Source organism: Gorilla gorilla, chromosome 20, assembly GCF_029281585.2.
Source record: "Gorilla gorilla gorilla isolate KB3781 chromosome 20, NHGRI_mGorGor1-v2.1_pri, whole genome shotgun sequence".
Taxonomy (NCBI): Eukaryota; Metazoa; Chordata; class Mammalia; order Primates; family Hominidae; genus Gorilla; species Gorilla gorilla.
In genome coordinates, this window is record NC_073244.2 from 50,316,181 (window position 1) to 50,329,349 (window position 13,169).

A 13,169-nucleotide genomic window follows, 5' to 3' on the forward strand; every position below is an offset into this window, starting at 1 on the left:
CACAGCTGGCCTTTTCCTTTCCCTCCCCAACCCTGAGGGGCAATGCCTGCTTCCCTGAACCTGAGCCTCACATCCTTCGGACCCTGCCTCCCAGCCGATCCCTTGTAGCCTCTTACCCGTCACTGTGCCTGAGCCCTCCACCTTCATGAAGAGCTCATAGTTACCATATTCTTACTCTGTGCCCTGCGTATAAATGAATTTGCTCATTTAGTCCTTACAGCAACCCTACATGGTAAAACATTTTTGTTTTGTTTTGCTTCTTTGAGACAGGGTCTTGCTCTATCAGTCAGTCTGGAGTGCAGTGGCGTGATCACAACTCACTCTAGCCTCCACCTCCCAGGCTCAGGTGATCCTCCTACCTTAGCCTCCCAAGTAACTGGGACTCCAGGTGTGCGCCACCACACCTGGCTAATTTTATTTATTTATTTATTTTAGGGACGGGGTTTGACATGCTGCCCTAGCTGGTCTTGAACTCCAGGACTGAAGCAATCAGCCCACCTCAGGCTCCCAAAGTGCTGGGATTACCAGCATAAGCTACCATGCCCAGCAGGACTGCTTTTTTTTTTTTTGAGATGGAGGAGTCTCACTCTGTCACCAGGCTGGAGTGCAGTGATGTGATCTCGGCTCACTGCAAACTCCGCTTCCTGGGTTCAAGCGATTCTTCTGCCTTAGCTTCCCGAGTAGCTGGACTACAGGCATGTACCACCACACCCAGCTAATTTTTGTATTTTTAGTAGAGACGGGTTTCACCATGTTGGCCAAGGTGGTCTGGATCTCTTGACCTCGTGATCCCCCTGCCTCGGCCTCCCAAAGTGCTGGGATTACAGGCGTGAGCCACCGCGCCTGGCCAGGATTGCTTTTTATTCCCATTTTATGGATGTGGAAACTGAGGCACAGGGAGATTAAATGGACATGCTTAAGGTCACCCATCTAGTAAGTGACAAGGTTAGGGTTAGACCTCAGGCGGTCTGGCCTCAGAGTACACTGCCTCCAGATTCATCTGTTAATCTGGTTTAATCGATAGTCAGTGAGCACTTCCTGGGGGCTGGGCCCTGGCTGGGGGTCTCAGCCCTACTCTCGAGCCTGGCAGGTTTAGGGAGAGAGTCTGGGGTGGCTACAAGAGAAGCAAAAAGCATTTGCAGGAGCTAAAGTACACATGATTCACAATTGAAAATGAGTAATGATCTCTCCTGACTGGGGCTGCACAGATCACAGGGTTTAATGTCACCTACCTGACATTTTACAGCTCAACATCTGTTACACAAAGTTATAATCTGCAACTGGGAATAGTGTATTCATTTTATTTTTTGAATATATAATTACTCACGATTTTAAAAATCAAAATATAGGCTGGGCACAGTGGCTCACGCCTGTAATCTCAACACTTTGGGAGGCCAAGGCAGGCAGATCACTTGAGGTCAGGAGTTCAAGACCAGCCTGGGCAACATGGCGAACCTCCCCATCTCTACTAAAAATACAGAAATTAGCCAAGCATGGTGGCAGGTGCCTGTAATCCCGGCTACTCAGGAGGCTAAGGCAGGAGAATCCCTTGAGCCTGGGAGGCAGAGATTGCAGTGAGCTGAGATCACGCCACTGCACTCCAGCCTGGGTGACAGAGTGTGACTCCCTATCAAAAAAAAAAAAAAATCAAAATATAGCCAGGTGCTGTGGCTCACACCAGTAATTCCAGCACTTTAGGAGGCCAAGGCAGGAGGATTGCTTGAGGCCAGGAGTTCAAGACCAGCCTGGACAATATAGCAAGACTCCATTGCTAAAAAAAAAAAAATCAAAAAATTAGCTGGATGTGGAGGTGTGCACCTGTAGTCCCAGCTCCTCTGGAGGCTGACTGAGCTGGGAGGATCCTTTGAGCCCAGAAGGTCAAGGCTGCAGTGAACCATGATTGTACCACTGCACTCCAGCCTGGGCAACAGAGCACAAGACTTTGTCTCAAAAAAACATTTGTCAAAATACAGCAAGGCGTGAAGTGAGAAGTCTTACTCCTGCTCTTTTCCAATCCAATCTTCCCCACATCTACCATGGTAAAGCCCTTTCGTTAGTTTCTTTTGTATCCTTCCATCATTTTTTAAATGAAAATACAAACAGATATTTTTGTTTTTCTCCTTTTGTACATAATAGGTATAACATCACTGGTCTGCATTATTTAATAACATATTCTGGAGATATAGGAAGCGTCCTCATTCTTTTTTACAGGTGTCCAATATTCCACGCTATGTGTATATTATGGTTTATTTGCTATTCCTTGTTGATGGACACTGGCTTTATTCCCAATGTTTTGCTATACAACCCATGTTGCAGTCAGGGCTGTCATGGATAGTTGCACCCATTGTGCACTGCACAAGGATGTCATTTATACCACAGACATTTTACATTTGTACATGTTTTACTGCAGAGTTCCAGCAGATGGAGGGAAATGTGCTGAGGAAGGCTGTAGTATTTGGGCCTAAAGCAATGCTGGCTATAACAATTACTCTTGCTACACTTTGAGAGGCTGAGGCAGGTGGATCACCTGAGGTCAGGAGTTCGAGACCAGCCTGACCAACATGGCAAAACCCCATCTCTACTAAAAATACAAAAAAAATAGCGGGCATGGTGGCATGCACCTGTAATCTGAGCTGCTTGGGAGGCTGAGGCAGGAGAATCATTTGAACCTGGGAGGTAGAGGTTGCAGTGAGCTGAGATCGCGCCATTGCACTCCATCCTGGACAACAAAAGTGAAAGTCCATCTCAAAAAACAAACAAAAACAATTACTCTTGTTATACAATATTCTGTAAATCATGTGTGGTTCATCTCAGAGGATAAACTTCCAGCGGTGGGATAGCTGGGTTAAAAGGTAAATGCATTTGTCATTCGGACAGACATTGCCCTCCATTTTTCTTTCTCATTAATATCATATGAGAGTGTGCCTGTCTCCCCACAGCCTCGCCACCAGACCGCACTGTCAAATCTTTGGATTTTTGCCAATCTGATAGGTGAAAAACGGTATTGCAGTGTAGTTTAAATTTTAAAATTTTTTTTTTTTTGAGACAGAGTCTTGCTCTGTTGCCCAAAGTGGAGTGCAGTGGCGTAATCTCAGCTCATTGCAACCTCTGCCTAACGGGTTGAAGTGATTCTCATGCCTCAGCCTCCCGAGTAGCTGGGATTACAGGTATGTGCCACCACACCCAGCTAATTTTTTGTATTTTTAGTAGAGACGGGGTTTCACCATGTTGGCCAGGCTGGTCTCAAACTCCTGACCTCAAGTGATCCACCCGCCTTGGCCTCCCAAAGTCCAGATGCTTTTTCTGCATTTCCATTCATATGAAAATCTGCATTAAAAAAATGTAGCATTGTGGCCGGGCTCAGTGGCTCACGCCTGTAATCCCAGCACTCTGGGAGGCCGGGGCGGGCAGATTACTTGAGGTCAGGCGTTCAAGACCAGCCTGGCCAACTTGATGAAACCCGTTCCTGCTACAAAATACAAAAATTACTTGGGCATGGTGGCATGCGCCTGTAATCCCAGCTACTTGGGAGGCTGAGGCAGAGAATTGCTTGAACCCGGGAGTTAGAGGTTGCAGTGAGCTGAGATTGCGCCACTGCACTCCTGCCTGGGCGACAGAACAAGACTCCGTCTCAAAAGAAAAAAAAAATAAGTAGCATTGTTCTATAATTTCCCAAGTTCTTCATGGTTGCCAGAGTTCTTGACAGTTTACAAATCACATCTTCATTGATGAAGTACTTTGTAGATTTCAAAACATCTACTATAGCTTGGAAGGCCCTTTCTGGTGTTTGAAATCACATTTTATTTATTTATTTATTTAAATGTTTAATTATATTAACAGAGATGAGGTCTCCCTATGTTGCCCAGGCTGGTCTTGAACTCCTGGGTTTAAGGGATCCTCCTGCCTCAGCCTCCCAAAGCGCTGGGATTACAGGAATGAGTCACCTCACCCAAGAGAAACCACATTTTAGGTTACTGATTTATTCCTGGTCAGTAAACAGTCTTGAGGTTATCTTCATTGTTTTCCTATCTGCAAATTTTATTTGTCTCTTAATTAAAACACTTCCTTTTTAAAGTGTCTTTACTGAAATAGAATGTACATACCATAAAATCCACCCATTTAAAATGTACAGTTCAGTGGTTTATAGTGTGTTCACAGAATTATGAAGCCATCCCTGCAATCTAATTTTAGAACATTTTAATCATCCTTTGAAAACGAACCCCATACCCGTTAGCAGTCATTTCCCACTTCCCCCACCCCAGCCCCCGGTAACCACTGATCTTTCTGCCTCTATAGATTTGCCTATTCTGAACACTGCATATAAATGGTATCATAAAATATATATGGTCTTGGCCAGACACGGTGGGTCACACCTGTAATCCCAGTACTTTGGGAGGTCCAAGAGAGTGGACTGTTTGAGTCCAGGTGTTTGAGAAGAGCCTGGGCAACATGGCGAAACCCTGTCTCCACTAAAAATACAAAAAATTAGCCGAGTGTGGTGGCACATGCCTGTAGTCCTAGCTACTTTTGCGAGGCTGAGGTGGGAGGACCGAGAAGTTGAGGTCGCAGTGAGTCCTGAACACACCACTGCACTCCACTCCAGCCTGAGCAACAGAGTGAGACCCTGCCTCAAAAAAAAAAAAAAAAATGCATGTGTGTGTGCGCGCGTGTGTGCGTATGTGTGTGTGGCCTTAAAAGACGTTCCTTTTATTTAACAAACCACAATGTCATCACTCCTAACCCAAAATAAAACAGTACAAATAAAAAAGTAGTCACAGTCCTTTAAATCATCAAATATCTAGTGAGTGTGCAAATTTCCAAATCTCATAACTTTCATGTAACTATCAGGATTTTTTGTAGCTTCTTTAAATCAGAATCCAAACAAGGGCCATCCATTGCAATTGGCTGATACTTTTTAAAATCATCTTTCATCTCTTGCTTCCCCTCTATTATCTTTTCTTTTTCCTTGCAATTTATCTCCTGGAGATCCAGTCCTGCAGATCTTTACTGTCCAACAGAAATACAATATGAGCAATATGTATATTTTTTAATTTTCTTCTTTTTTTTTGAGACAGGGTCTCACTCTGTTGTCCAGGCTGGAGTGCAGTGGGGCAATCTCAGCTCACTGTAACCTCCACCTGTCAGGTTCAAGTGATTCTCCTGCCTCAGCCTCCTGAGTAGCTGGGATTACAGGCATGCGCCACCACACCTGGCTAATTTTTGTATTTTTAGTAGAGACAAGGTTTCGCCATGTTGGCCAGGGTAGTCTCAAACTCCTGGCCAAAAGTGATCTGCCCTCCTCACCCTCCGAAAGTGCTGGGATTACAGGTGTGAGTCACCATAATTTTTAATTTTCTAATAGCCATGTTTTTTAAAAAGTAAAAAGAGGACCAGGCATGGTGGCTCGTGCCTGTAATCCCAGCACTTTGGGAGGCCAAGGTGGGAGGATCACTTGAGGCCAGGAGTTTGAGCCAGCCTGGGTAACACAGCAAAACCCTATCTCTATAAAAACTTTAAAAAATAACCAGGTGTAGTAGGGCATATCTGTAGTCCCAGTTACTGGGGAGGCTGAGGCAGGAGGATCTCTTGAACCTCGGAGGTTAATGCTGCAGTGAGCCAGGTTCATGGCACTGTACTTCAACCTGGGCAACAGAGCAAGACTCTGTTAAAAAAAAAAAAAAAGTAAAATGAAACACTACACATAATCTAGTACACTCAGGATATTATTTCAACATGGAATCAATCCTGTTTATTTATTTATAGAGATGGGGTCTTGCCATGTTGCCCAGGCTGGTCTCAAACTCCTGTGCTCAAGCAATCCACCCTCCTCAGCCATCCAAGGTGCTGGGATTACAGGCAAGAGCCACTGTGCCTGGCCATAATCAATCTAAAAAATGATTAGCTCGACATTTTTCATTCTTTTTTCACACTAAGTCTATCAATGGATAGTGCTGTCCTAGTTGTAGAGCTTCCCATAGTCTGGACCTGACCAATGCACCCTTGTGGTGTCATTTCATGTGTTCCTGTGTCCCCTGGGTTTCCTCCAAAGTGGGACTCAGCCAAAGTTCGAGCAGATTCAGATTTGGGTGTAAGGAGTTTTTTAGCCAGAACCTTCCTATGTGGGGCTACTGTATACCTCCACCAGGAGGCACCTCCTTTCCAGATGCCAGCAGCTGTTTCTGCTCAACACTCAGACATATTCATTCATTAGAGATTGCAAAATGGCGATAGTCTCATATCTTTTTTTTTTTTTTTCTTCTGTGACACAGTCTCATTCTGTCACCCAGGCTGGAGTGCAGTGGCATGCTCTCGGCTCACTGCAACCTCCGCCTCCCAGGTTCAAGTGATTCCCCTGCCTCAGCCTCCCAAAGTGCTGGGATTATAGGCATGAGCCACGGCGCCCAGACTCTTAGTTTTCATGATGCTTCCTTCATTTGACAAATGAGTATGAGTGCCTACTGTGTGTCAGGCACTGCCCTAGTCCTGAAGGTATAGCAGTGAACAAAACAGAGAGCCCACTGTGGGGGCTGATAGTCCAGTGGGAAGGGGCAGATGCAAATAACGAAATACACGAAGTAATTGCAGGTTATAATCTGTGGTCTGAAGGGCGTGGGAGTGAGCAGGGTGTGGTAAGCCCTGTAAACCGGCTGGTGGAGGAAGGCCTTCTGCAGGAGGGGACAGCGAAGCTGAGAGTTGAAAGATACCATATGAATCAGCGAGGCTGTGGTGTCCCAGGCAAAGGGGACAGTAAATGGAAAGGCTGAAAGATGGGAACAAGAGGGACAGAGAGCAGCCTGGGCAACATGGCGAAACCAAACCCTGTCCCTACAAAAAATACAAAAATTAGCTAGGCATGGTGGCCTATGCCTGAAGTCCCAGCTACTTGGGAGGCTGAGGCAAGAGAATCACTTGAACCCAGGAGGGGGAGGTTGCTGTGAGCCAAGATCGTGTCATTGCACTCCAGCCTGGGTGACAAGAGCGAAATTCTGTCTCAAAAAAAAGAAATAAAAATACAAAAATTAGCTAGGCATGGTGGTGCATGCCTGTATTCCCAGCTACTCGGGAGGCTGAGGCAGGAGAATCGCTTGAACCCGGGAGGCGGAGGTTGCAGTGAACCGAGATTGCACCACTGCACTCCAGCATGGGCAACAGAGTGAGACTCCCTCAAAAATAAAATAAAATAATAAAATATAAAATAAAATAAAATACTAGCCAGGCACGATGACTCATGCCTGTAATCTCGGTACTTTGGGAGGCTGAGGTGGGAGGATCGCTTGAGCCCAGGAGTTCAAGACCAGCCTAGAAAACATAATGAGACCTTGTCTCTACAAAAAAACTGTTTAAAAAATTAGCTGGGTATGGTGGTGCATGCCTGTGGTCCCAACTTGGAAGGCTAAGACGGGAGGATCACTTGAGCCCAGGAGGTCGAGGCTATGGCAAGCCATGATCACTCCATTACACTCCAGCCTAGGTAGTAGAGACAGACTTCGTCTCAAAAAATTAATAATAAAGTAAAACAACTAAAAGACTATAAGTAGACTGTAACACAAAGAAAGGATAAATGCCAGAGGGAATGGACAACGCATTAACCCTGATGTGAGTACGTATTGCATGCCTATATCAAAATAGTTCATCTACCCCATAAATAAATACAACTACTATGTACCCACAAAAATGAAAAATAAAAAGGCCTGGCTCATGCCTGTAATCCCAACACTTTGGGAGGCCAAGGCAGGCAGATCACTTGAGATCAGGAGTTCAAGACCAGCCTGGCCAACATGGCGAAACCCCATCTCTACTAAAAATACAAAAATTAGCTTGGCGTGGTAGCACATGCCTGTAATCTCAGCTACTCAGAAGACTGAGGCAGGAGAATAGCTTGAACCCTGGGGGCAGAGGTTTCAGTGAGCCAAGATCACGCCACTGCACTCCAGCCTGGGTGACAGAGCAAGACTCTGTCTCAAAAAATAAAAATAATTTTTTTAAAAAATAGGCCAGGTGTAGTGGCTCACACCTGTAATCCTAGCACTTTGAGAGGCCCAGGCAGGCAGATCACCTGAGGTCAGGAGTTCAAGGCCAGCCTGGCCAACATGGTGAAACCCTGTCTCTACTAAAAATACAGAATTAGCCAGTGTGGTGGCACACGCCTGTAGTCCCAGCTACTCAGGAGGCTGAGACAGGAGAATCACTTGAACCCAGGAGTAGGAGGCTGCAGTGAGCCAAGATCGTGCCACTGCACTCTAGCCTGGTCAAGACAGAGCAAGACTCCATCTCAATAAGTAAGTAAGTAAGTAAATAAATAAATAAAGGGATGGGCAATGAATGATGACAAAGAGAGATCAGCAAATCACAAGAGCAAAGTCTAGGAGTGAATGGAGGTGATAGTGTCCCAGGCCCCTGTGGAGAGGTGGGCTTCTTTTTTTTTTTTTTTTTTTTGAGACAGGGTCTCGCTCTTATTGCCCAGGCTAGGTGCAATGGCACAATCTTGGCTCACTGCAACATCCGCCTCCCAGGTTCAAGCCATTCTCCTGCTTCAGCCTCTTAAGTAGCTGGGATTACAGGCACGCACCATCATGCCTAACTAATTTTTGTATTTTTAGTAGAGACGGGGTTTCACCATGTTGTCCAGGCTGGTCTCGAACTCCTGACCTCAGGTGATCCACCCGCCTCGGCCTCCCAAAGTCCTTGGATTACAGGCATGAGCCACCACGCCTGGCCAGAGGTGGATTTTTGAGACAGACAGTGTCACACTGCTCATGATAGAGGGGTAGGCAAGCAGACGAGGTGAGGGCAGAAGGTGAGGGGTTCCGGTGTGATTATGTCTCCATGCTCTGTGGTTTCTAGAGCCCTTCATGATTTGCAAAGCATGTTACTCATTTAGAAAGCATTTTGCAAAGTTCTGGGGTTTTTACAAAGCACTTTTGAGAGCCAGAAAATTTTGCTTCTGTTCATACCCCAGAGCAACATTTCTCACACTGCATGTTGCTACCCGTCTGGAGGTAATGAAATTAATTTAGCAATGCGTAACTCGTGACCAGCATCTTTAGAAATAAAATAGAACACTGCAGAGTGTGCTACACAGCAAAGGTCAGAATTGTGTCATGAAACCTTTTTTTTTTTTTTTGAGTCACATTGTAAAATGTATTCTTACGGTGAGTGAGTGCGGTCAAGAACATTTTATGCTGCTCTAGAGAACCTCTTGCAAAAATGCATGGGCAATCAGCACAAGAATGTTCAAGAAAAGTGTTGTCTGTAAAGAAATCTGTGGGTGAACTTGGTGATTTATGCTTGTAATCCCAACACTTTGGGAGGCGGAGGAGGGCAAATCACCTGAGTTCAGGAGTTTGGGACAAGCCTGGGCAACATGGCAAAACCCCGTCTACAAAAAAATACAAAAATTCACCAGGCGCAGTGGCATGCACCTGTAAGTCCTAGCTACTCAGGAGGCTGAAGCACGAGACTCATTTGACCCTGGGAGGTGGAGGCTGCAATGAGCTGAGATCGTGCCACTGCACCACTCCAGCCTGGGTGAAAGAGTGAGACCCTGTCTCAGAAAAAAAAAAAAACAAAAAAAAAAAACACAAATCTGGAAGCAACCTACATTTCCATTAGCAGGATAACAGATAAAGAGTGTTATGGCTGGGCGCGGTGGCACACACCTGTCACCCCTGCACTTTGGGAGGCCGAGGCGGGTGGATCACCTGAGGACAGGAGTTCGAGACCAGCCTGGCCAACATGATGAAACCCTATCTCACTAAAAATACAAAAAATTAGCCAGGTGTGGTGGCGGGCACCTGTAATCCCAGCTGCTCAGGAGGCTGAGGCAGGAGAATCACTTGACCCTGGGAGGTGGAGGTTGCAGTGAGCTGAGATCATGCCACTGCACTCCAGCCTGGGCGACAAGAGCGAAACTCCGTCTCAAAAAAAAAAAAAGAAAAGAAAAAAAAAAGCAAGTTTCAGCTGAGGTGGGAGGATCCCTTGAGCCCAGGAGTTTGAGACCAGCCTTGGCAACATAGGGAGACCTTATCTCTACAAAAAAAAATTAAAATTAAAATTAGCCAGGTGTAGCGGTGTGTGCCTGTAGTCCCAGCTGCTCTGGATGCTGGGTACTTGAGCCCGGGGGTGGGGATGGGGACGAGAGGGGATGTCTTGAGGCTGGGTTGAGCTGTGATTGCGCCACTGCACTCCAGCCTGGGCGACACAGCGAGACCTTGTCTTAAAAAAAAAAGAGAGAATTGAGGCTCTCCAGGTCACCCCACTGACCTCCCTGCCCGCCCCCAGGCCATGGACAGCCAGAAGCAGTTCAGCGGTCCAGAAATCCAGTTCCTGCTTTCGTGTTCCGAAGCGGATGAGAACGAAATGATCAACTGCGAAGAGTTCGCCAACCGCTTCCAGGAGCCAGCACGCGACATCGGCTTCAACGTGGCGGTGCTGCTGACCAACCTGTCGGAGCATGTGCCGCATGACCCTCGCCTGCACAACTTCCTGGAGCTGGCCGAGAGCATCCTTGAGTACTTCCGCCCCTACCTGGGCCGCATCGAGATCATGGGCGCCTCACGCCGCATCGAGCGCATCTACTTCGAGATCTCAGAGACCAACCGCGCCCAGTGGGAGATGCCCCAGGTCAGGGAACCCGCGCGCGTGCAAGCTCGCCTCCTGGGGCTTCGGGCATGCGGGTGCTCACTTCCTGCACCCTCAGACCCCACGGGGGCTGTGCGTGCCTCGCATATCTGCCCTGCTCCAGCAAGCCCACGCCCACCCTTTTGTACACATTTTGTCCGGCTGCGCCCTTGCACATCCCTGGCTCGCCCCTGGCCACTTCTTGCGGACCTGGCCCACACAAGGATGCACACCCCTGGGGCATGAAGCAGGGTCAGTGTGTCCTGACTGTGGCTGCTCACACGCCATGCTTTCCCTTTACACGCACACCCTGGGAGCTCTGGCAGGCCCTTATAGCCCTGATGCAGCCCTACCCACACTCTCACCTCCTCGAACCTGCATGGCGACACACCCCTTGCTCACCTTCCCAGCAGCCCCCGGCATGCCGTCTCTTGGTCCTGGCCCGCTCATGCTCACTCTTGTACACGCTCGCCTTGGGGGCTCTGGGGTGCCCTGGCATGCTGACCCACCCTTCACCAGTCATCACGTTTGCCCCCAGATGCCTTCTGAAGTCCTAGCATATGTGTACCCCAACTTATTCTGGGCCCACACGTGGGTGCACACCTCTTGCACACACACCCTGAGGATGCCAATGAGCCCTCCCAGAACCCTGGCATGCTTCATTTGTTCACTGCCCACTTGCCCTCACTGTAGCCCTGGCACAACCATGCTCACCCATGCACACTTGGGCCACGGTCTCAGGCTCACCCAGAAGAGCCCTCAGACCTGCTCTCTAATCTGACATGCCCTATCTCAGCTCCTCCTATGCCCAGCCCACAAATGCTTGAACACCCTTCACACACTCGCTTGCCCCAAGGGTACACTCACGTGGTCCCGGCATGTCCCCAGCAGAGCTGGCACACCTGGCTGACATATGGTTCCCCTCCCCATTCCCTCACACTCCCCACACGGCCCTGACACACCCTCACCTCATTCTCTTGCACACACACTTGCTTGTTGTTCCTCAGATGCCGCCAGGTACTTGCACACCCCTTCTTGTCTCACACACACAGCCCGGGAGGTTTGCGCACCCGTCACCTCCTTCACGAGTGGGCCCTTCATATGTCTCCTCAGAGGACACCAGCTCATGCACGCGGGTTCATGTCCCACACGGAGCCCTGTCCTCATGTTCTGGGAGCCAGTACACAAACTCTTGGCTCCCCTTCCCACATTCATGCCTGCCTCACGCACACTGCATAACTGCAGGCCCCTCTCACACTCATACTCCTCCTGTCCCCCCACAGAGTCCCAGGCCCTTGCACACCTGCCCCGTGTGCCCACGTCCACCGTGCACACTGAGCCTCTCGTGGTTGCACACTTTTGGCATCTTCCCATGCCGCCACGCCCTCCTTACTCCTGATCCCTCCCTGGCCGCCGGTGTCTCCTCACATACTCCGCAGGAACCCTTGAGATCTTGCACACTCATCTATGCCCCTCGGGGCCCCACTGCATACACACCCCCATCTGGCACACAAGTGGTTGCAGCATCCTGGCACCCAGGATGTCCGCACATCCCTGCCTCTGCAGGAAGCCCCTGTTCACCACGGCCCTTCCCACTCACTCTTTGCATGTGCTGGGGGAGCTCTGCCCTCCCCTCTTCCTCTGACCCTGCGTGCTCCCCATACAAACACTCCTTCCCTTAGTGCTATTCCTCCAAACACCCGCTTCCTTCTGCTCACCCCTTCCCATTCCACTTTCCCCTGCTTCTCAGGCATCCACGTATGCCCATGTGGCCTTGGAGCACCTGTGGGGCAGTATAATAATAGGTAACACTACAGTGTTGTTGTTGTTGTTTGAGACAGAGTTTCACTCTTGTTGCCCAGGCTGGAGTGCAATGGCACGATCTCAGCTCACTCAACCTCCACCTCCCGGGTTCAAGCGGTTTTCCTGTCTCAGCCTCCTGAGTAGCTGAGATTACAGCCATGTGCAACCATGCCCACCTAATTTTTATATTTTCAATAGAGGCGGGGTTTTGCCATGTTGGCAAGGCTGGTCTTGAACTCCTGACCTCAGGTGATCTGCCCGCCTCAGCCTCCCAAAGTGTTGGGATTACAGGTGTGCGCCACCGTGGCCTGCCCACTATACAGCATTTATCAGGCACCGGGCGCTGTTCTAATCATGCAGCATCTATTAACTCATTTAACCCTCACACCAACCCTATAATGCAGGTCCTATTATGCCCATTTTACAGAGGGGAAAACGGAGGTCCAGAGAGTTAATTCAAAATCACCCAGCTACTCAGTGGCAGAATTAGGATTTGAACCCAGGCAGTCTGGCTGCAGAGCCTTTGCCTTTAAGGACTATGCTCCTCCTCTCAAGGAAGCTAAACACATCCATTCTGGAGCCAGCTCTCTGGGGGTTCGAATCCTATATGTGCCACCTTGTCTGTGTCACCTGGGCATGTAACTTTCTGAACCTCCCTGTCCTCATCTATAAAATGGGAAGAAAACCCGCTAGCCCTAGGCTTGTTTGTGAGGATTAAATGAGTTTTATGGAAACTGCTTGTATGG

The 13,169-nt window shown here is 48.5% G+C and overlaps 1 protein-coding gene across 5 annotated transcripts in view; it reads left to right on the top strand.

Annotated features, from left to right (window-relative positions):
- Positions 1-13,169, top strand: part of RYR1 (ryanodine receptor 1) — a 155,929-nt gene that overhangs the window by 119,348 nt on the left and 23,412 nt on the right. For all 5 annotated transcript variants that reach the window (XM_055369291.2, XM_055369290.2, XM_055369292.2 and 2 more), the window contains one exon: positions 10,282-10,623. In XM_055369291.2, coding sequence (XP_055225266.1) covers positions 10,282-10,623 — 342 coding nt within the window. The remainder of the gene's footprint in view (positions 1-10,281; positions 10,624-13,169) is intronic.